The sequence below is a fragment of the Panthera pardus genome, unplaced genomic scaffold, assembly GCF_024362965.1.
Source record: "Panthera pardus isolate Hobbes unplaced genomic scaffold, ASM2436296v1 HiC_scaffold_2, whole genome shotgun sequence".
Taxonomy (NCBI): domain Eukaryota; kingdom Metazoa; phylum Chordata; class Mammalia; order Carnivora; family Felidae; genus Panthera; species Panthera pardus.
The window spans coordinates 120,056,869-120,081,755 of record NW_026526765.1 but is presented as its reverse complement, the minus strand read 5'-3'; the positions used below and the strand labels follow the sequence as shown (position 1 = coordinate 120,081,755).

The window sequence follows — 24,887 nt, the reverse complement described above, 5'->3', positions numbered from 1 at the left end:
TAAGGGATACTCAAAGGTTCTAGAAATAGTCTCTTCCATGTGTGAACTGTTGTTTTCCCCTCTCCCCTGAATGTTAAGACAAATTTTTCCAAATTTTAGCCCAACATTTTTAAATATAAATCAGCTCTGTGCTTGTTGATCACATGTCTAGTTTCTCTTCCTGTATGTTTCTGTATTAATTTTAAATAATTTTTCTCATTAAAAATCGAGTGGTGATTATAGCAAATTTGGAGAGATACAAAAAGTAGAAAGAAGAAAATAAAAATCTTGCAGATCAGAATTTCATTGACCATTTTATCATACCTTTAAAATATATTCTATAATACAAAATGTTGATAAAGTTGGAATCACACTGTGCATGTATATTGCTTTTTAATAGGCTTTTTCCATCTAACACTACAGTCTCTTTTCAGATGTTATTCAAGTTCTTCTAGAGTATGATTTCTGAGGGGGGGTAGCATGTATTGTGTAGATCCAACTTTTTTTTAAGTGTGTTGATTTATTTTGAGAGAGATGGAGAGAGTGAGTGACGACAGGGGAGGGATAGAGAGAAAGAGAATCCCAAGCAGGTCCCACAATGTCATCACAGAGCCCAAAGCGGGGCTGGAACCTACAAACTGTGTGATCATGACCTGAGCCGAAACCAAGAGTTGGACGCTTAACCAACTGAACCACCCAGGCACCTCTAGATACAAATTTTTTTTTTAAATCTTTATTTTTGAGAGAGAGAGAGAGAGAGAAGAGAAGAGAAGAGAAGAGAAGAGAAGAGAAGAGAAGAGACAGCATGTGAGCAGGGGAGGAACAGAGAGAGAGGGAGACACAGAATCCAAAGCAGGCTCCAGGTTCTGAACTCTCAGCACAGAGCCCAATGCGGGGCTCGAACTCATGAACTGTGAGATCATGACCTGAACCAAAGTCGGCCACTCAACCGACTGAGCCACCCAGGTGCCCCTAGATGCAACTTTTTAATCAGCCTCCTATTCTTGGATACAAAGGCTGACTGCAATTTTTCATCATTCTAGAAACTCAGGTCAACATCCCCATTGAGGATGCAGAGGTTAAGAGCATGTATCTCAGAGTTAGACAAGTTGCAGTTGGAGTACTTATTCATTTCACTTTACATAAATTATTTAAACCTGTCGACTCTTGTTTCTCATCATCTATAATGATAACTCCTGCCTCTGCAATAATGTGAGGATTACACAAAAGATTCATATGGGTTGCTGAGTTGAGAGCCTCTGCGTGTTAGTAAATAAATGTTGGCTGTTTTTATTTTTAACTTACATATGCATGTTGAATGATTTCCCTAGGATTTAAAGATGTTGAACTGCTGGGTCAGGGAATGTACATGTTTTCAAGGCCCTTAACTGATATTCCCGAATTTGCTCTCAGCAGACGGCAGACCGCACCGCCACGTACCTCACGTCCTTGCCGTACTCGTATTACTTTTTTTGAATGTAAATTATAAATACAATTTTAATGCATCTCTTTTTTATTTAACTTGGCATTTCTGTAATTCTGGGTGAAGTTGGGCCTTCCCCTGTGTTTCCTGCAGATTTATATTTCTTTTCTACTGAATTGCCTGTTTTGTGTTCTTAGCCTGCTTTTCTATTGGTGCATCCATCTTGTGATGGTAAGAACTTTCTAGATACAGAGGCTATGTCACCAGTATTTTTTTCCCAGATTGTCATTTATCTTGAACTTTATTCATGGCACTTGTGGTTTTGTTTTTAGGAATATTTTATTTTATTTTATTTTAAAAAAAAAAATTTTTTTTTTAACGTTTATTTATTTTTGAGACAGAGAGAGAGCATGAACAGGGGAGGGGCAGAGAGAGAGGGAGACACAGAATCGGAAGCAGGCTCCAAGCCATCCGCCCAGAGCCCGACACGGGGCTCGAACTCACAGACCGCGAGATCGTGACCTGAGTTGAAGTCAGACGCTTAACCAACTGAGCCACCCAGGCACCCCTTTAGGAATATTTTAAATTTTTAACAAAGTCCAGTCTTGTATGAAATTAGTCCTTTTTCTAGATGAATTTTGCCTTAAAAGATCTCCATTCTAGGATTACAAAACTTTTTTGTTTTCTTTAAACCCATCAAGAATATATTTATGTAAAATGGAAACTCTCCATTTTCTCAAATACTTACCTGATTGACCAATAATCGTATAATGAGAAAATTCTTCCCCCCTCTACTACTTTTACGTATCACCATATAGTCAGTCCTTTATACATTTTGGGGTCTGATGAAAGCGTTTTTACACATATTTTTCCAAAGGAAAATAAATTGTTTTTTTGTTCATTATCCTGCAATTATCAATCTTTAAAGAAAAAGCTTATCTTAATTATTTTTAATCTTTCTGAAGTCTGTTTTTCTCCTGATTCTTTATATGTCAGCAAAAATTCTCAAAGTTGTACCCCATATCTGTGTGGAGGGCCATTGCCTATCATGTTGTTCCTGCAAGTTGATTTTCCTCAGGACTTCACTGAGTTCTGCCTAGTGGATATTCCTCTGGTGATGGGCAGAATGTTGACTGTGAACCTAATTGTGCTGTTGAAACTTCATTTCCCTTTTTTTGTGCATCTTGATTAGTATTTCACAATGGTGGTGAAGGAATTCAAATTCTGTGTTGATGTGGGTTTTTGTTTTCCTCATTCTGTAATTTTTTCCTTTTTAACTAATGTCTAAAGCAAGGTTAGTGCTGCAGAGAACACCTGGAAGGTGTTAAACTGCAAAGGTTTAAAGCACCAAATTACAATAGCATGCGTCACCCAGAGATTTCTGATCCCCACCATGAGCTGTCCTTCCTTACTCCTCTGAGATCTTGAATGTCTAGACAGACATTCTTTTTTCTGTGCCCTTCATTTTCCACGTCCTTGTACAGAGTAGCATAAATAAAACAAGAAAAGACTTCTTTCAGAAGAAATCCTAAATAGGATTCTTTATGTCATTCTTCATGACAACTTCTGAGATCTGAAGGCTTGCCTACTAATGATTGGAAACAGCCCCAGACTTTGAAGACTGTAGACTCACGGAAGCAGCAGAGCCATGCAATGCATTCCAGTTTTACCCATCAGTAAAGGAGAACAGACAGATGGTGCAGGACTGGGACATTGTAGACTGTTAGGATGAAGGATTGATTGCTATTAACCATAATCCTGAGTTCTCGGGTAACAGCCCAGATGCGAGCCCACCTTCCTCTCTGCCCATCCCACCATCACTTGTGCTTATTGGAATGCTGCAGGCAGGTTCTCAAAAGACAGGGATCTATCACAGTAAGAGCTTTTGGATCTTAGTATAGCAGTGGGTGTGGATACTCTGGATTCTTTTTTTTTTTTTTTTAATTTTTTTTTTAAACGTGTATTTATTTTTGAGAGAGAGCAAGACAGAGTGTGAGCTGGGGAGGGGCAGAGAGACAGGGAGACACAGCATCTGAAGCAGGCTCCAGGCTCTGAGCTGTCAGCAACAGAGCCAGACTCAGGGCCTGAACTCACGAACCGTGAGATCATGACCTGAGCCGAAGTTGGGCGCTTAATCAACTGAGCCACCTGGGCACCCCTGGATACTCTGGATTCTTAGGCACTAGATATAAAAATATACAAAAAAATATGAAAGTTATTAAGATGTATGACTTATATAATCAGAAAATACAAATTTACTTATCACATTGGTACGTATTAAATCTAGTCTTGAAAGAATTACCTATAGGGTAAATGAAGTCTAATTTACATAGTGGATAGTATATGTTTATAAACTTCCTTAAAGATGTTGTAGAGATGAAGAATGTGAGAGGCTCGAGAAGATTTTAAAGACAGTAAAGAAAATACAACTAACATTTGTACAAGCAGAGTAAGATCACGTGGTATTTCCTAAGGAATGACAGAAAAATCAGGGGAACAGACAAGAGCATCTAGAAATAGGACCCACACATATAGGGTCAATTGATCGTTTTTTGTTTTTGTTTTTAGTTAAAGGAAGCTTAATTTTTTTAATGTTTTTTATTTGGGGAGGGGGCAGAGAGAGAGGGAGACACAGAATCTAAAGCATGCTCCAGGTTCTGAGCTGTCAACACAGAGGGCTGTGACACTTGGAGGGCTTGAACTCGCGGACTGTGTGAGATCATGACCTGAGCTGAAGTCGGATGCTTAACCAGCTGAGCCACCCAGGCACCCCGGTCAATTGATGTTTGATAAAGGCGTCAAGATAATTCAGTGGGGAAAGGATAGTCATTTCAGCGAATGCTACTGGTGGGAGAAAATCCATATGGGAGAAAAATAAATCTTTGTCTTAGACTATATATAAAAATTAACTCAAAATGGATCATATTCCTAACTCTAAGAGCTAAAACTACAAAACTGGTAGAAGAAAACAGAAAATTTTGGTGACCTTGGTTTAGAAAAGATTTCATAACTAGAATACAAAAAGCTGGAAACATAAAAGGAAAAATGTATAAATTAGAGCCAAATAAAAAACTTAAGCTCTTTAAAAGATATTAAGAAAAAGAAATGGCAAGCTACAGATGAGAAAAGTTTTGCAAGATGTGTATCTGGTAAATGACTTGTATCCAGAACATATTAAAAACAACTCAAGTAATTGAGTAATAAGAACACAACCAACTCAGTTTTAAAAATGGGTAAAAGATTTGAACACTTTACCAGAGAAAATTTACAAATGACCAAAAAGTGCAAAAAAAAGATGAGCACCATGATTAGTTCTTAAAGAAAAGGAAATTTAAAACATAAATTATCCTTTCATGCCTACTAGAATAGCTAAAATTTCAAAATTAGACACCTGACCATATCAAATGCTTATGAAGAGGTTGCTGTAGGAAAGCAAAATGACCCACCTGTTTTGGAGAACAATTTAGCGATTTCTGTTGAAGTGAAACGTACTTACTATATGACCTACTCCTACCATTTTTTACCCAGTTTCACTACTAGGTATTGACCCAAGAGGTGAAATTATAATCCATAGAAAGACCTGTATGTAAATATTTATACCAGCTTTGTTCCTAACAGTAAAAACTTGGAAACATACCTAATGTCCATCACCCAATGAATGGATGAACAAATTGTGGCAGATCTGTAAACTGAATGCTACTCAGTGATGAAAGGATTGAACTACTGGTACATATAACAGCTCAGATAGATTTCAAGAGTATTAGGCTTGGTGAAAGTGGTTGCCAGGGCTGGCGGTGGAGGGAGGGGGTTGATTTACAAGGGCACGGGGGTATTTTGTGGGTGATGGAAATGATTTTTATCTTGATTGTGGTCGTTACATGACTGCATACGTTTGTCACAAATGGAAGTGGGTGCTCAAAAAGGGTGAGTGTACTCCATGAATTTCAAAAACACACATAGAAGATTCTCAACCTTCTTCCTCATTAAAAAAGGCAAATTAAAAACATGACCTTTTTTTCCCCACCTCTCAGTTTGGCTGACATCAAAGTTTTGGATGTTGTTGTCAATGATTTGGGGAAGGAGTCACTCTGAAATCTCATGGGACAGCCTCTGAGGGTAGTTGAGGAATATCTTTCACATTTAAAAATACGTGTACTTCTTGAACTGGAAATTTCACTTGTAGGATTTTTTTCCTAAATGTAAGACAGGTACAAGGAAACAGTAGTTGATATCGCTGTTTCTCATAGCAAAACCCAGGGAACAGCCTCATTTGCCTCACAGAGGACATCAACTGTGGTGCAGGGACAGACTGTGAGGTAGATAAATTTATGTGCCAATAAGCAACAATTTCTTAAGATTCTGTTAAATGAACATAGTGTACAAAGTGACATATACAGTGTACTTCTGTTTGTTTTTAAAAAGCTGTAGGTATTTATGCGTGCGCTTGTGTGTGCATACACTGTTAGAGATATTGGAGCTGATCAGGATGACATTTCTGAGACGATTTCTGCTTGTAACCACTGCTTCCAGTCTGTCTCCTATTTTTCTCAATTCATGTGGTAGTAGGTTCAGGAAGAAATACTCATGTTTCACTTTCCCCAGAGGCTGCCTTTCTGTACCTTGGTCTCTTCCTCTAGCTTAGGTCCATTTACCATGCATTGCAGTGGTGAGGTCGCATGGTGGAGAGACATGTACTGAGTTCAGAAGAAAAGTGTAATTATGTCCTTGGCTCATATTCGGATGCCACCAGGAAGCTCTGCTAGGTGAAGGGGGAGCATCGGTAAGGGAGGTGTGGAAATTGGCAGCACTTTCTGAAAACGAGGTGGTTTGGGAGGCTGTCTTCAATATAGTTTGGATATTAAATTAAAATGGATGTCCTCAAGTTATGAGCCTTGCCTCTTCGGTGCTATAAAAAGCCCTTTGGCCGGGCTGTAATTTGACTCTCCTCTCTGTAATGTTACACAATATTCCTATGGTTACAGAGCCTGAATAAGTGGAAGCTAATCATTAGTTTGCTAAATGTGGTCCCATGGAACAGTTCATAACTCCCAGACCTGCCAGCTGCTGCTCGTTTAGTGTCGTGCTCTCTCCTTGGGTAGAAGTTGGTTTGTTCCTGCGAATAATGTACAGTAACAGTTGTCTCGCGTCCAGGAGCCGTGCGCTATGGCAGCCCTCCATGTGGCTCAGGGATGGGGATGGGAAAAAGGTCAGACTAAGCAGAGTTTTTTGGTACATACTCTTCCACAGGAAGAAACCATTAAGGGAGTAAGAGATGACAAAGCAAGAAAAGAATTAAAGCGGCAGACGTTTTGGACATTGGGGTTCACTTTTCAGAAATTTGCTGTGATAGAACTCTGGAGTTGACCATTCTGTGACCCTAGAAATAAAATTGCGCTCTCTAGGTTGTTCAGTGTTTGTTCTGTGTGGCAAGACAGACTTCATTAATGCCCAGGGTCACCTGCAAAGGCGTTTGCTGCCTTTAAGGGCCAAAGAGTTGATAAGGTGGGGTCTTTTCTATCTCATCTAATATGTATCAGGGGAACATACTGAGAGCAGTCAGTACTGGCTGGATTTGTGCCCTTACCTGGGGATTAGAGCCTAAATCCTTAATCTACTCATAATTATTTGGACTCTTCCTACTAGAATGAAAGTGGGTTCTTTCCCAGTAAATGGAAAATCCATTGTGCCCACCTGTGACTCATTCCTCCTTTCCAGCTGAATGGCTGTTGACTCTGTAGGAGAAATCTCTTTTTCCTTTGAGACTGTCCAAAAAGAGTCCAGTGGCTGTCTCTGCTCACCTGCTGTATCATTTAGGTCTCTTTGGATTATTCAAAAAAACAAACCAAACAAACAAAAAAACAAAAACCTGACCTTCCCTGGCTTAAGGAAAAAGGGAATTTATTGGCTCATATGACTAAAAAAGTATGGCGATATATACAGACTCCACCCATATCATCCAGACCACCTGTCTCTGCTTCTCTCGTCTCTGGCTTCGTCTGTCAGACTTGACTCTGAGGATCTAGATGGTGGCACCTAGCACAGTTGGATAACCTTGCAGGTAAGACCAACAGGGAATAGCAGACAGGCTTCCCCTTGTCTTCCAGGAAGGTCCTGAAGTTCATTCTGATGCAGCTGGCTTAGGTATTGGGCTAATCCCTGAAACAGCCATGAGGCCAGAGAGATGCTGGGATTTGATCGGTCTGTCTAAATCTTATCCTGAAGCTCCCTGGAAGCTGGAGCCTTCCCCCAGGCACGTGCAGTAGGAACCAGAGAAGAATAACAGCGTGATGGAACATGAGGCACTGTGCAAAAGGAAACAGGAGCGAGTGTTGGGAGGCAAATCACTAACTAGTCTTGTGTATGAAGAAGCTGGATTCTGTCTTCAGTTTCCTGAAGGACATCACTTCCGACCACGTCAACAGCAGTAAGGTGGGGCCCTATTGGTTTGTGAAATCATTCATACTCCCCAGCCTCTGCCTCTTATTTTTATTTACCTATGGGCTTCCCAGGAAGACTAACCATAGGAGTGGTCCCTCCCTTAATAATACATGCTCCTTTAAAATACACACCTTGATTTACTAGTCTACACAAGAGGAGACAAGAAATGATAAGGATCCATTGTAATTATGGTGGTCCCCATTGCACTTCTCGGCATACGGTGGTTAAAAAAGTACTTAAAAAAGTAATGGAATACCACTTTCTTACACCATACACAAAAATAAACTCAAAATGGATGAAAGACCTCAATTGAAGACAGGAAGCCATCAAAATCCTCAAGGAGAAAGCAGGCAAAACCTCTTTGATCTTGGCCATAGCAACTTCTTACTTAACACGTCTCCGGAGGCAAGGGAAACAAAAACAAAAATGAACTATTGGGACATCATCAAAATAAAAAGCTCTGCACAGCGAGGCAAACAAGCAGCAAAACTAAAAGGCAACCAACAAAATGGAAGAAGATATTTGCAAATAACATATCAGATAAATGATTAGAATCTATGAAGAACTTAGGAAACTCAACACCCAAAACACAAAGAATCCGGTGAAGAAATGGACAAAAGACACGAATAGACACTTCTCCAAAGAAGACATGCAGATGGCCAACCGACACATGAAAAAATGCTCAACATCACTCATCATCAGGGAAATACAAATCAAAACCACAATGAGATATCACCTCACACCTGTCAGAATGGCTCACATTAACAACTCAGGCAACAATAGATGTTGGCGAGGATGCGGAGAAAGAGGATCTCTTTTGCACTGCTGGTGGGAATGCAAACTGGTGCAGCCACTCTGGAAAACAGTATGGAGGTTCCTCAAAAAAATAAAGTAGAACTACCCTATTACCCAGCAATTGCACTACTAGGTATTTATCCAAGGGATACAGGTGTGCTGTTTTGAAGGGACACATGCACCCCCATGTTTATAGCAGCACTATCAACAATAGCCAAAGTATGGAAAGAGCCCAAATGTCCATCGATAGATGAATGGATAAAGAAGATGTGGTATGTATGTGTGTGTGTGTGTGTGTGTATGTATGTGTGTGTGTGTGTGTGTATACACACACACACACACACACACACACACACACACACACACACAATGGAGCATTACTCGGCAATCAAAAAGAATGAAATCTTGCCATTTACAACTACGTGGATGGAACTGGAGGGTATTATGCTAAGTGAAATTAGAGAAATACAAAAGTCATATGACTTCACTCATATGAGGACTTTAAGAGACAAAACAGATGAACATAAGGGAAGGGAAACAAAAACAATATAAAAATAGGGAGGGGGACAAAACATGAGACTCATAAATGTGGAGAAAAAACTGAGGGTTACTGGAGGGGTTGTGGGGGGGTGGGCTAAATGGGTAAGGGGCACTAAGGAATCTACTCCTAAAATCATTGTTGCACTATATGCTAACTAATTTGGATATAAATTTTTAAAAATAAAAAATAAAATAAAATAAAATAAAAAGTAATGGAACAAAGTCATAGTATAGAAAGTATAAAAACGATTATAGTTCTAACACTTTAACCCAATCACTATTTTAATTTTAGACTATTTCCTTTCAGCCTTTATTCCTATAAGTTTCTCACAAACTTTTAAATCTTGGTGTGTTTTTTTGTTTTTGTTTTTTTGTGTTTTGCTTGATATTGCATGATAAGCTAGGCATTGTCCATAGTGTTACGTGGTTAGCATTATCATGTAAAAGCAAAATAATATTCCATCGGGGAGACATGCCAAAGTTAATCATTCTTTCATCATTGAACATTTAGGTTATCTCCTTTTAAATTTTTTTCTGCTGTTGAAAAGCGTTAGTGTGTATTGAACATTTCTGGGGTATGTAACTTAAATCTTGCTTTATCTTATTTCCTGAGGCCAGATTGTGAGAAGTGGGATTACAGCTTCAAAGGGTATAAACATTTTTATGACTCGATACATATTGCCAAATTGCTTTTCAAAACTATTGCATTTTATCTCTTCTGCCTCCAGCAATTTATGAGAGGATCATTTCACTGCATTTTTGCCGTCCATAGACATTTGCATTTTTAACCATGTTCTTAGCCCACAAAAAAATAGGTGTTGTTTTGGTTTTAATTTGGATTTCTTTGGTTAATAGGGAAGCTGAATGTTTTTAGTATTCTTGTGTTTAGCTGTATTTTCTGCTCCTCTTTACACTGGTCTTTTCTTCTTTTCAGACCCCAAAACTGCTTCTGAGACGGAGACTGATATCTGTGCCGAATGGGAGATAAAGACGATCACTAGTGCTTTGAAGACCTACCTAAGGTAGGGGCTTTTCATTTGCAGGGCAGGGTGCCAGCTTGTTGTCATGCAATCAGGAAGAAAGCAGTTTTATTTTCAGCCTCCAGAGAGCTGTTGGGTGGGTGTCTGAGATGTGGAAACAGCTCATGTGTGGGTGCAATTAGCTCAGCTGGTCACACCAGTTGTAAGTCCTCTGTACTTGATGGGGTGCCATTGTGCGATGGTGCCATTGAGTGATTCAAGAAGCTTTGCTTTTTATGAGAAGCCACTATGAGAATCAGCCTTTAACAGAACCTAAAATAGGCTCTTTCCTGAAATCCCCAAATACTCTATTAAGAAAAGAAGGAACCGCGTATCTCATTCTGTTGACAGTGTGACTACATGTCCTGTGTATTTTGGTGGTTTTGTGCCTTGTACAGATTGACTGTGTTGCTGACATTGGCCATTAAATAGAGGACTTAACGGGTGTCCCTTTTGACTCCTTCTCTTATGTTGGAAAACATTCCTTTATTGAAGAGACTCCTTTTCTTTTAACAATATATGTCCTATTCGTCCTACGTCCCTGCCCCTCCCTTGGTTATTAAGGGAATGGGTGAGTCAAGCTGCCTTCATATTGATTTCATGAAGTGACCAAAACTTACACTGGACTTGAAGGCTAGGGGAGGGTCCAGTGTTCAACAAAGAAGAGAACTACACTCATGAATTACAAAAGCATTTGTTCACATTTTGCGAAGATTCATTTGGCTCAAAAACCAAGGAGAGCAATAGGAAAGGAATGAGTGATGCAGGTTTTATTGGCTATTGGGGAATTGATGGAAGGATCTTGAAGTCATGAGTAAGATGTAATGCTAGTGATTATCAAGAGTCAAATGAGGAGATCCAATGAGAATAAAATAAAATCTGAGCCAAGAATAATTTATAGTGTGTTGAGAAGCTTATTTGGACTGTCAGAAAAAAAGCTGAAGTTTACAGTTAAGCATACTGAGTAAACATATTCTTTAAACATTCATACCACAAATACTACCATTGTAGTTTATACAAAACTATATTACAGAGGTTTGTATTTAGCACTGACCTTCTGGATGTTGATAATAATTAGCTAATAAACAGTAAGTATAAAACATTTAAAAAAACAGATAAAATTTGATTATATCTTGCCTAACGTTAGGGGATCTAGCCCTTTGGCATTCTGGAGAAACACTCGGTCGTGAATTGGTCACAAAAACACAGAAGTCTCTCATAGTGTTTCCAGAGGAACTGATTGTAATAACAAGCTGCTGGGGAAGACAAGAGTTTAAGCGCAGGTAATTGCAAATGTTTAGTTAGTTGCCTTTTTCTCAGACACCTCTTAAAAGGCTGTTGTCAATGGGTGAGTCACCGACTGAAAGGGAAATCTCTTGGTTTGTGCTAGACTTTCACATTAGCACTTTCCTGGTTGTAACTAGGAAACATAGTTGCATCCATTCCCTTTGAAAAGAAAGAGTGAAAATGTCATGTGAAATCTCAGGACCCTTTCAAAAGGGAAACTCAGTTGGACTAAGCTGAGTTGCTGTCGTGTCCCTTGATCTTTGTCTCTATACAGTTGGGCAGCATCTAGCCACGATTTGTAGAGTGTGATTGTTTTTATGAAGCTGACTTGTGTATATCCTTTTATCCCCAGAATGCTTCCGGGACCACTCATGATGTACCAGTTCAAAGAAGTTTCATCAAAGCAGCAAGTAGGTTTTCTTTTTGTCACAGTTGTAAGAGGGAGAGGGATAGATTTTTCTATTTCAAAGAACAGTCAGTATCCCAAAATAAATACTTTCTACCCTTTATATTTTGCGTGGTAAACTACCAACATACGTGCTCATGAGGTAGACACAAAATAGAGATGAACTAAACTAGGATTGTCAAGGGCCTTGCTACCATGTTGAATTTTACAGTTGAGAGGAATTTCAGAAGTGTGTTTTGGGGTTGGGGGAAGAGAGAAAAGCAAAGTTTGGCTTTCTAATTTTGATTATTGGAGTTTCTAACTCCTTGGGTTGTTTCCCAGCCCTTGAGTAGCATTTTGCAGAATGAATCAGAGTTCGCACATACCTAAATTGAGCATTGGAAGTGTTTCCTTGAATATGACACCATTTATATAACTTCCCAGTCCTCTTTCCATCATGGCTTCCATTTACAGCTTATGATCATTCTTCAGCTATATCGTCCAGGCCCTTGCGTCATATCACTGGTATTAAAATACATAGGGATTAGGTGCAAGCTACCCTAAATATACTGGAATCTGTCGACGTGGGGCAGGGCTCCTGTAAGGAGCAGTAAGATTCTCTATCAGATTTAAATCTGGCATGAGTCTCCACCGTGTTTATTATGTCGAGAGGTTTCTGTGCCTCTCTCTGCTTCCTTTGAGCCTTCAGATGTCCATTACCCTGGTACGCCATACTGGCCTATTGATTAATACCTAATGTTCTGATGGCCTTATCTTCTCAAGTTGTCTCTTAAAAGAGGGAGGAGAAAGACTTGAGAGAAGCTGGGAGTGAAGATCATGTTTATGTGATTTCTTTCTCCGAGAAATTCCAAACCTGTAGCAGCCACTTCTCTAATTAAACCTCACATCAGTCCTATAAATAGTGTGGTGAGCACTATCATTCTGTCTCCCAGAGAAATGAAGCCACTTGCCCAAAGTCAGCTGAGCCATGGCAGGCCAGGATTGAGATTACAGGCTGGCAGAAAGATTTACATATTTTACCAGCCATTCTTCTACCAGGCTGGTTGGTTGTCATGCATGAATTGAGAACAACCGGACGTTACCTTTGATTTGTTGGATGCTATCTTGAGGCGTTGTTTTGATACTTGAGACCTTGTAAATGTTGTTCATGTACAATTTGTTTATCATTTGACAAGTGCATAAAGTTCCTCCCTTCCTTGAAATGAAGCCGTCATTCTAGGAAGCCAGCTGCTACCAAGTTTCTGCCTGCTCTGAGTGTGCAATTGACTGGCTCCATTTCGTCCTGTCATCATTTTGGCTTGAATTCTCTGACGGTCATTTTTTTAATAAACTGCTACAAGAAGCATCATTAAAAACACTTCTAGATCTAGTCATGAGTGCGGAGAACAGGATCTTAAACCTTTGAGAAGTCCTTGGTCTCTTAGGGCCCAATCTTTGATTTCCTTTGATTTTTGTCTTGTAATCTGATTTGCCTGTGACACTGATCAAAATACTACCTCCTTCTTTCCTTTGCAGAACTGGAGAACCAGGAGTCTCGAGTCTCTGAAATCCATAGCCTTGTTCATCGGCTCCCAGAGAAAAATAGGCAGATGTTACAGCTGCTCATGAACCACTTGGCAAAGTAGGTTTGAACCGAATGCTGCCCTTTTATCACCCCTAGGAAGTTCATGTCCTTAGCGCTAAAGCTGGTCTCAATGCTGCTTATGTTTCCCTCTCCCTCTATTGCATCAGGTATGCCGGAGGCTTAGGAAAGAAATGTGTGAAATGTTCACTGCAGTGGATAACAGCACCAAATGCCAGCTGATCTTTGCAGAGGAGGCTGGGGAAGTGCCCATGATTATCGGGCCACCAGGCAGAGTTGTCAGGGGGCTTTTGCTCTTGTCATGATCAAGGGGCAAACAGGAATATGTCATCTGAGATAACTGGGTCACAAGCAGAGTTTCCAGGAGTTCTCTGTCCTTGTGATAATCAGAGACAAAAAGGAATATGTTGTGGGTTTATAGACCTAGGATTTGGAGTAAAGAGGCTGGGTTCTAGAGTTGATTGTTCTTAACAAGCCACTTTATGAGTACTGGACAAGCCACAGAACCTCTCAATTCCTTAGTTTCTTCATCTGTCAGATGAATGGATAGTAGGCTCCCCTTTAACTACAATGTCATTGATTGAAAAGTAACATGTATTAAAACCTAAAGAATAAAGGAATTTGGCAAGTGCCCACTTCCCCTCCAAGATCATCAAAGCATTCCGCGAGAGGCCTGATTTTCCTGCTAAGAATATTTACTCTTGGAATGGTTTTGAATTTGTGTACTTGATATTGCTAGACCCTTTAGGAATGGCCTTCCTGACTTCCTTGCTGTGTCAGTGACTACATGTATGTATGTTCTAACCTTCCACTGACTTTGATGAATGTCTTTGGAGACTGATGTATTAAAAAAGAGTGTAACAGCTAACTTAAACCATTAAGCCCTACATTCTACTGAACTGATTGATGTGTTATACATTTGGCCCTTGCCCACACTTTTCCTCATGCCATTAAGTCAGGTCTTTGGGATAAGTTGATAGTGAGCTGAGGAAGATTATACCGGTTTGTTTTTCATATTTCTACCAAGCACTTGATCCTACCATTTGGGGAGAGAGTGTACGAGGTTACCATGAAGATTTCTGCAGATCTTAATTATGAAGAAACGAGAGTGTTTAGCATGTTGGTCAGAAGCAATTAGGCAGAGTCCAGGTTTGCTCCATTATTGGTCACATGTATTTTTTTCCAGCGCCGTATTGGAACTGCGTGTTCAGAAACAATTAAGCATAGCAGAGAACATGCAAGGAGAATGCCCAAAAAGTGTCAAAGAATTCTGATGAAGTGTGTTTAAAAATAATGGGAATTGGGCTTTCAAAAGTAACTCCACGTGCTCGGAGATGACGGTTTGGTGCCTCTTCCACACGACCCAGTCAGGCATTTGTTAAATGGAAAAGCTGTTTTAGATCTTAATTGCAAAACTTTGCACACTTGAAGGGCCTTTACTGAAACAGGCAGTTGCGGATACGTACTCCAGCCAAGTATGTGTGGGGATCCTCGTGGCTGTTGTATGGCCACTAGGTTTTGAGCCTCCTGGGAGCAGCTGGAGGAGAAGGCTTAGCAACCGGCTGACAGCGGTGGGCTTTTCAAGCTTTGGAGTTGTGATGAGAGCTTAATTGGACTGAGTATGATGGAGAGTAAATGGTGATCCAGCAGAGCCAGTACTGAATTTGCCCATTATAAAACTTCCCTGAGGACTGAGCCTGTTTATCTCCTACAGGGTAGTTTGCTTTCTCCTCTTGTCCAACTTACCACTCTCAACCCCATTAAATTCAGTTCATCTTTGTCCCTGAACTAACAAGGAATACACCTATAATATGGAAGTGACAGCTTGACCTTGGCTTTTTGTCTTCTAACCAATTTTATAACCAAGTTTAGTTGTTGGAGTTAGTTATAGTATAGCATTTATGGAGGCATTATGCCTTGTTTTTGATACCTCACTGTGATTTTCTTTGGTTCTATGAGCTTATGTGGTTTTTTGTTGTTGTTCATTTAATCGTTAAAAGAAATCTACATAGAGACTGCAGAGTGACTCAGAGCTGATGTTACAACACACAGACTCAGGTTCTCAGCAGGCTGTGTTCTTGGTCTCAGAAGATGGGGATTTAAAGTGTCTTGGAGGAGATGGGTATAAATGAGCATTGCTGAATCCAGTAAGGAGTATTTATTTAGTTCTGAAAAAATGCTTTGGCACCCAGAGGAGTTCTCAGATTCCACTTAAATGCTGTATGCTCATTTACAGCGCTGTCCCATTTTAAAATTGACCAGGAGAGGCAAGTTAACTTGGAATAAGGAGTTTGTCTGTTTAGTTCCAGTTTTCTCAGTTTCAGACTTAACCTCGGATATGCCTCATCTGTTGTTCCTCTGGTCCACTTACTTAACACTCAGGTTCCTTCCTAAGTTTTGGTTTCAAGGCTGGATCTGCTGGAAAACTCGTGTTCACTTCTCTCCTTACCTACTGTGTTTGCCCTGTGCCTCTCAGGAGTCTGATTCAAAGGGAAGACATTTTGTATTGTGTATTTCTTAGAGTGCTTTTTTGAAGTACTTTCCAAAATTGATTTATTTTCACTGTGGAGGGAGAGTTAAGACATTTTGTATTTAATCCCATGTAGAAATGTGTTCAGAGGGGATAAAAGTCTTAGAGGAGGATATAGTTACAAACTCAAAAAGCCTTCAAGCAAATGATTACCAGGGAACAATCCAAATCATAGAGCTCTTGGGTTTGTTTCAGACCTCAGGGGGAACGTAAAAATTACAGGCAAACTATGCACACATTTTTTGTTATTAAAGCTTAAATCTATGATAATTAGGTGTTTTCTTATTGGATCCTGGAATCTAGTATACAATCTGGAGCCATGTGCCTAGTCACATGCCCTCAAAGCACAGTTAGACTCACTTGGGCTGTGTTTACACTTGACATTGGGGGACCACACCCCCTGCTCTACTAAATTGAACTCTGTTTGGGAATCTGCACATCTGGTTCATTTCCAGGTAATTATGATGCAAAGAGTCTTTTGAGAACCACTGACCTAGAGAATGGGCCACATGCAGGGGTTTTCTAGGAGAGAGAAATGGCATTGAGTGGAATGGATTGGGATTTAACTAAGTATTAGACTTTGGCTCAAGCATCCGACTTTGGCTCAGGTCATGATCTCACCATTTGTGGGTTCAAGCCCCACATCAGGCTCTGTGCTGACAGCTTGGAGCCAGCTTCAAATTCTTTGTCTCCTTCTCTCTCTGCCCCTTCCCTGCTCATGCTCTCTCTCTCCCCCGCCCCTCAGAAATAAAATAAACATTAAAAAAAATTTTTTTAAAAAGGAAATAGGACAAAGAACCTCCAAGAAGTGAGTTTAAAAAGGAGATTTTTATAATGAAATTACTAAAAAAATCCAGTTTTGATTTCCCATATCCTTACAGTTTGGCACTGCATTAAATTGAGTTTCAGCAAATGACTTTGTTTTAAAATCATGCATAAAGCCTTTTTAATAATAGAAAACTAAGCTGGCTGTGGGGCCTTGTGGAAATTAATCAGTCAACCTCTTGAGCCTCAGTTTTCTGAGTTCCCTTCTAATCATGTGATTCTGTGTCTTCATCAGGTAGAAGGGGTGGAAAAGAGAAGACATCCCCATATTAGAATTGTACAAGGAAATAGGAGTAGATGAATAATAAAGACAAATTTCATGGTGGTTTCCTCATGTTTATATATTATGATGGCTCCAAGTATCTTGTATATCCCCACACATACCATTCATAGTGGCTCATCGTAATTTTATTACAGTGTTTATGCTGCATTGGGAGGATTTCAAAGGACTCTCCATGCATCAGGAGTGGCTATTAAAAATACCTTTTCACAGCTGGTTTTCCCAAAGCACTTACTGAGAAATCAATCTCAGTCTCTCCTTTTTTGAAGCCACCATTCCTTTGTTGCTAGGATGTTGTCAAAAGGGTAGAGCCATTTTCTTGCTCCTCCAAAGAGGTAGTGTATCATTTAGGATGCTCTGGGATGTAAGAAACAAAATCCAATTCAAAATGGCTTAAACAGTAAAGGAATCTGTCTCTCATTACACAAAATCAGTCCTACGGGTCAGTTAATTTCTTGGCTCATGAAGTACTCAGGTTATTTCTATGGTCTTGCTCTTAGCCAGCCTCCTTGTGTTGGCTACGTCAGGGTCATAAGATGTTGTGTTGCATCCTTGCACATCTGTGGTTGTTCAGAGGCAGAAAGAGCATTACTTATTCTTTGCTTCTCTTTTTAAGAGCTATGATGATATTTTCCTCAGAAGTTCTCCAGCAGACTGCCCATCACATCTCATTGGTTTGAAGCAATCTCCAGCAAGGGGAAGGGGGCCACTGTGATTTTTTATACCAAACAGGACTTACCTGGGCCATATGTGAGAGGCCTGGATATCAGTATAAAAGCAGAGCTCTGAATCAGCAGTCCACATTGCTTACTGTAAAAAATCTTGATAAAAGAACATTTACAGTGTCTGGGTGGCTCATTTGGCTGAGTGTCCGACTCTTGGGTTATGGTCCCAGGGTTGTAGGATCAGGCCCTGAGTTGGGCTCCGTGCTGGGTGTGGAGCCTGCTCAGGATATTCCCTCTCTCCCTCTCTCCCTCTCTCCTTCTCTCTCTTTCTCTCTCTCCTTCTCTCTCTCTCTCTCTCTCTCTCTCTCTCTCTCTCTCTCTCCTTCTCTCTCTCTCTCTCTCTCTCTCCTCTCTCCTCTCTCTCTCTCTCTCTCTCTCTCCTTCTCTCTCTCTCTCTCTCTCTCCTTCTCTCTCTCTCTCTCTCTCTCTCTCTCTCCTTCTCTCTCTCTCTCTCTCTCTCTCTCTCTCTCCTTCTCTCTCTCTCTCCCTCTCCTTCTCTCTCTCTCTCCCTCTCCTTCTCTCTCTCTCTCCCTCTCCTTCTCTCTCTCTCTCTCCCTCTCCTTCTCTCTCTCTCTCTCTCTCTCTCCTTTTCTCTCTCTCTCTCTCTCCTTCTCTCTCTCTCTCCTTCTCTCTCTCTCTCCTTCTCTCTCTCCTTCTCTCTCTCCTTCTCTCTCTCCTTCTCTCTCTCCCCCTCTCTCCCCCCCTCTCCCCCCTCTCTCCCCCCCTCTCTCCCCCTCTCTCCCCCTCTCTCCCCCTCTCTCCCCTCTCTCCCTCTCTCTCCTCTCTCTCCCTCTCTCTCCCTCTCTCTCCCCCTCTCTCTCTCTCCCCCCCATCTTCTGCCCCTCTTCTCTGCTTGCTCTCTGTCTCTAAAACAAATTTAAAAGATCAAAAAAACAAAAAACACTTAACAAAGAGCATTAAAGCTATTGAATGATCCTCACATGGTGTGTTAACTCGATTTAGACATAGGCCAATTTGGGAGGGGAGACTACTGCATCTGCAGTGTGGGCACACATACACTAAAATTACAAGAGTCGGGGGTGGAAGGTGAGAGAGAAATGAGGAGGGCAAAATGAACTTTAGTCTCATTGTCAGATGCTGATTTCTATTAGTCTGGTCATTACCCAATTGTCTCATGTTTATTTGAATGATATGTTACTTGTGGCCTTGAAAAAAAGGACAAAATTCTGTAGATGGCAGAAATCATGGAAGAATATTGTGGGGCAAATGCTTGGCATACAAGTGAGACCTTAGCAAAACATGTAGACTGCATTGTCACAAGTTATCAAGGGTTGAGCATTTAGTGGCTTGGCTGTTTTCACCTTCCTGTGACGGGAGTATGAGTACTTCCAGGCATTCCTGCAAATCAAGAAGGATGTCTTCATATTTCCTTCATGATCTAGAAGCAGAGTGAATTGGGTTCGTGTGCAAATGCCTGTGGTTGTAAAGAAAGTCATTGTTAGGCCTTGGCACCAAGGAGGATGGACCATAATGGTTAACTAGCATTTTCTGAAGTTGTTTAAGAAAGGGTTAGAATAAAAGGAAGTGTGCATGGATACTTGGCATTAACATATATCTTATAGATACTCTAATACTGCTTCTTCTTCCATCCCAAGTCTAAAAGCTAAGATTTAGTTTAGTGAAGAGCTGTTAAACATGTGAGAAGAGCTAGTTATTTCCCCATCAAGACTAGTCCAAACAAAATAGCTGTGGAATTTTACAAAGCACATTTAAAAGAAAATAGTACTTTTGAGATGATGACTTTCTAAGATGGAAAGCTCCTGTGAGCTTCTCTGGCGCTCTTCCCTCCGCCATACACCCTGGCTCCTAAGCCTTTCTTCTCGCTAGTAACCACTGGCCACCCGCTGCTGCCAGTACAGAATTGCTTGGCTGCTGAGCCACTCACTGGTGGTGTACCCTGATACCCCCATGGAGCCATGTTGACCACATTCTGCAGTTCCATTTGGCTTCTGTCTCACTGAATCCTACCCTGAACTGCTAGTTCTGGTGATTTTAACCCCTTTCTGTCTCTTAAATCTGTCCACCCCCCTGTCCAAGCTGGTATCATCTCTTTCCGAGACTGCTTGCAAAGGCCTCCTCACACCTTGCTCTGGCTCACTTCCAATCCCCAGAATGCACACTCTGCAGCCGGGGAACTTGGAACTCTACAGATCTCAACTTGGGATTCCCTTGCTTAAAAATCTTCAAAGGAAGCTTTCCCATTGCTCTGAAGATAGCGCTCTGGGTATGGCCTCCAAGGCCGTGTCCACATCGGACCCTTTCACACTCAGCGGCATCATCTTGTGTCCCTCGTCACCACTGCATCCCTGCTGCATAGTGCACGTAGACATTCATGCATATTTGTTGGGTAGAGGCATGGAGGGTCTCTTGACCGTTTCTCAAACATTCTCTTCCCGGCTCCCTCTTTTTGCCTCTTTCAGTTCATTTTCCTCTGTGTGGAATGGTCCCTCCCTAGCCTCTGCCTGCCAAAGTCTACCTCATTCTTTAACCCTAACCCAAATGCCATTGACTACAAGAATCTGTTCTGCCTCAAGTGCCCTCTCACTTTCCTCAACTCCCATAGCCTTTGCTCATTTCTCCCTTCTAGTGTGTATTACATTGCACCTTGTGGAAGTTTACCAAGTGTCTGCCTTCTCACTCCTATTAGGTTGTGAGCTCCCAAGGGACAGGCAGTCTGTCTTCCTTTATCTTTTGTTTCTTACCTAGAGGTGGCAAACAAGGGCCTCCAGCCGGAGCAGCCCATACATGTGTTCTGTCTGGTATTGTGGTTCCACATGTTGCTATTTATAAAATTTGGACAGGTTTCCAACATTTTTAACTGGGGTGATTTTACTTGAAAGAATTTAGATCTCTTTGCTCACAGTTGACTACAAGTGTGTAGAGTCCATGCCCTAATGCCTTGGACATGCCTTCTTCAGTGCACCAAGGCCTAGCTGTCTCTGTTGTCCCTTGTGCCCCCTACTTGCCTGGCCATGGGGTAGGCATTTGGATTTTCAGTCCCTGGCCTGCCTATCTGCTAATCCTGAAAGAGAGGCTCGATACTGGACGGTCACATAAATAAATGAACAAGCAGAAATGGGCTGGGAGAATTATTTCCCTGACCAGCTCTGTGTTTCTCCTGAAATATTTATTATTTCTGATAAATTGGAGGTCCCTGGAAGAAGTGGAAAGAAGTGCTTCTGGGCCTGTTTATGTGTATGGGCTGGGGGAGGGGGGGAGTGTATTTTTTTTAAGACTAAGAATGGGATTCTCAAAGGACCTTCTCTAGCTATTTTTGGCAGAGTCTAAGGAAAGTTCATTTAAAGTGACACTGCAAAGAGGACAACCACATACTTGAAAGCAAACAGGCAACTTAGCACTTTAAATTAACGGAAGCGCAGGAAAAAAATCAGAGCTCTATCCTCACTCAGCCTCGCTGCCAGACCTTCACTTACTTTCAACTCAAAGGTGTCTCTGTTCCGTGACCTTCCAGGCTTTAGGGTTAGGACAAGGCAAGACACAAGTTTAGTTGAAATTTTTGCTCTCAAAAAAACAAAAAACAAAAAACGACATTTCTGAATTCAAGGAACTAAATCTTTCACATCATAAGAAACGCCCATTCTGCAAGGGGAAATGCTTGGCTTCAAGCTGTTACTGCACGGCGTCTTGGAGCGCCTTTGATTTGGGTCTCCTGTTCGTACTGAGTTGTTCCACTTCTGTTGGGTTAATTTTTTCAATGACTTTCCTGTTCTTTGATGTACCTCTTCCTCTTCTGAACCCAGAGTCAGCCATGGAGCTCCCTCTCAAATTCCAGGAGGAGCAAAGAGAAGGATGCTATCTTTTTTCCCTTTCTTAGGGGCTGCTCCCATTTATTATGGGGTATCACAAAAGTGAGAGTGTTAACTAACAAGAATATGACTTAGTTTCTTCTTTGCCAACTTTTAGCAGAGCCAGCTGTCTGTCTTTTCCTTTTCCTTTCCTTTTTTTTGTCTCTTGCATTTCTGAATTTGAGTCATCTTTCCTTTTTTCTCGATGCATCTAGCTAAAGGTTTGTCTCTTTGGTTTATCTTTTCAAGAAATCAGCTCTTAGTTCCCTTGATCTTTTGTGTTGTCTTTTTAGTCCCCCTTTCATTTATTTCTGCTCTGGTGAGCCAGACTTCTGCATTAGCCCCAGGTTCGGTTTCGTTAAATTCTCTTTGTGGCTGAGCAGCAGTGATTGCCTGACTCACATTGTTTGGGGCGCTGATGCCCTCTCTTGTGGTGTCTTCTTTGCATCGAATGGTAAGCGTTATCTGTACTACTTATTTTCTTACACTGACGGGTTTCCTAACTAGTTCTAAACAACTGTTGTGGCTCAAACCTGGCAGCTGCCACGAGGCAGTCGAAGTTCATCAGTGAGAGCACAGTGACTAAGAGGCCATTTCTGGACCCAGACAACCCGGTCTTGCTCTTGTCCCTTCTGTAACCTTACGTGAATTGTTTCACTATGCCCGAGTTTCCTCTGAAAATGGAGATTGAATAATAGTGTCAGGAACTTTTAAATTAGCACATCAGATCCTTTTGGCTTCTCCTGTGTGTACCTCAGCCAGCAGTGCGGTAACCAGTTGTGTAGGCTGCACCCTGCTTCATGCAGTTACAGCTTGGTGGCTTGTCACCTCATGCCCATTCCATGTGCCTCCGGCCTCTTATCTCCCACCCCGAGGAGGCATGACACATAATGGCATCTCTGCCTGCACAACCTGGAAGCAGGGGGATATTTTTTTTTTTTAAAACTCCTGAGGATAAACCTTTGACTAATGGGAGGAGGGAGCTGGGCATTCCAAACAGTAATCCTTAGCCACTCGTGAGATGGTTCCAAGAGACAGAGCAAGTGCTGGGCCTTGGACCAGCCAGTGGCTAGCTTCTCTGGTTCATTCCTCCTGAGAACCGCCTAGTAAAGTATATAGAGGTAAACTATAAAAGCCTTCAGCTATTTTACTCTTCTTTCTGGGAAGCCTAGAGACAGCAATAGCACCTGCCTTCTTAGGGTTGTTATGAAGATTAAATGAATTAATCCACATGAAGCTCTTAGAAGAGTGTCTGGCGTATAGCACACCCACCATAACTGTAAACTTGTACAATCTGTTTGAGGAATCGGGGGGTGGGGGGAGGAGGATCATGGAGCTGTGCCTTTTAAAGTGAGGGAAGATGGGGAATTGTTGAAGCAAATAAACCAAAACAAGTCATTCTTACCCAGGAGATGGATGGGCCTTTCTTCATAGTTCCATTATTGGCCAGCAGATCCCTTAGGGCTTGGTGCTAAAAACACAGCACACACAGCTCTTGTCCACTTGGGAGAATTGTGTGTGTGTGTGTGTGTGTGTGTGTGTGTGTGTGTGTGCGCGCATCTTTGCCTTGGTTTGTTTTGGTGGTGGTTTGTTGCGCATCTGGCCCAAAGGGCTGACCACAGCTCTCACCCTTCCTCGCAAGGTCATCTGGGAGAAAGAGCCTGTTAATTCCTGCTTTCAGGTCATACCTTACACCAGGCTTCACACTTCCCTGTGAGTATTCAGTGCTCTTCATGAGTCAAATGCCCTGTAGAACAGTGCACCTGTTAGAAAGAAGCTCTGTGGGGTTGATTTCTATGGGAGGTGAGCAACTACTCACCTTCAACCTGCTGCTTCTTAATGTTGCAAGGCTGATTTCATCTCAGAAATAGCTGTCTGCGCTGCAGTTTAATAACTGTTAATTTCCTGGAGGGGAATGACACATTATATCACGAAGACTCATCTTAGTCTGCACAGTCTGGAAATTTCCACTCCTCTTTGTGATCTTCAAAATGTTTCTCTTTGTGGGAGAGTCTGACTTCCCTTCGTTCTTACTCAGTTTCACTGCCCTCTCAGATGCCATTCCCAGATTAAACATTACCATCCTCTGTGAAAACGGTTCTCTGTGCCTCCAGGTTACCCCGTAGTACACTTGAGACACAGATTTCCCTCTGAGTTACTGAAGTCTGTATTGAGGTATTAATCTATACTCCGAGGAAAGTTGTACGTGTATTTATCCTCATTCTGTCTTAGTAGACACTCTGGCAGCTTAAAAAGAAGCTTTGAAGAAATCGTCAGGTGGTTTGAATTTTGGTGTCCATCTTTTCTGCTTTCTCACAGGTATAGACAAGTTTTTCTTGCAGTAGTGTAGTATACTCCTTTATTGTTTTCAATTTGGTGGGATAAATGTAAATCATTATTTCTTGGTTCTCTGCAGTTGATGGTAGAGGAACCCAAATTGTTTGGCCTGTTGCTATATTGCAAGCTTGTGTTCTACGCATTTAGGAGTATAACAGGATTTGATAGAATAGGATCACTAATTTATAAGAGTCCAAGTATAAGTGAGAAAATGTGATGACCTTAGGCCTTAAGAAAGAGCTGGTATATTGGGTCATTGGTTGTAAACGGCAGAAGTCAACTGTGGCTAATAAAAAAAGAAGTATTTTATGCAAGTATTCTGGGTCAGTCACATAACTGAAAATAGAGTTGAACCATCAGACATGGGAAAGCAACCTCATGGGCCCTGAGGTGCCTGGTATCCTACTCTCCAACTCCATGTTCCTATGCCCTTCACTCTTTTAGAAGATTGTCTGAGATCTTGCTACCTATTTTACTGAGAAATCAGGAGAACTTTCAGAAGCTACCACACCTGTGCCTGTTTCTACCTTTCATCCAGGTATGCTAGAGGAATAGTCTTGTGCCTTTACCTAAAGGCAACCCCTGCCCTGGGGCACTGGAGTGGATTCCTTTTTTTTTTTTTTTTTTTTTTTTTTTTTTAAGTTTATTTATTTATTTTGAGAGAGAGAGAGCGAGAGAGCGAGCTTTGGTATGCATAGGTATGGAGGAGGGGCAGAGAGAGAGGGAGAGAGAATCGCAAGCAGGCGCCCAGCTGTGAGTGTGGAGCCTGACTCCAGGATCGAACTCACTAACCATGAGATCGTGACCTGAGCCGAAATGAAGAGTCAGATGTTCACCCCACTGAGCCACCCAGGGCACCCCCCACACCCCCCGCACTGCTTCCTGACTGCGTCC

At 41.4% G+C, this 24,887-nt stretch overlaps 1 protein-coding gene across 1 annotated transcript in view; it reads left to right on the top strand.

Moving 5' to 3' along the window:
* Window positions 1-24,887, top strand: part of ARHGAP26 (Rho GTPase activating protein 26) — a 422,696-nt gene that overhangs the window by 255,198 nt on the left and 142,611 nt on the right. Inside the window, 4 exon segments of the mRNA XM_019424560.2 lie at window positions 10,110-10,197; window positions 11,834-11,865; window positions 11,868-11,891; window positions 13,403-13,508. Coding sequence (XP_019280105.2) covers window positions 10,110-10,197; window positions 11,834-11,865; window positions 11,868-11,891; window positions 13,403-13,508 — 250 coding nt within the window.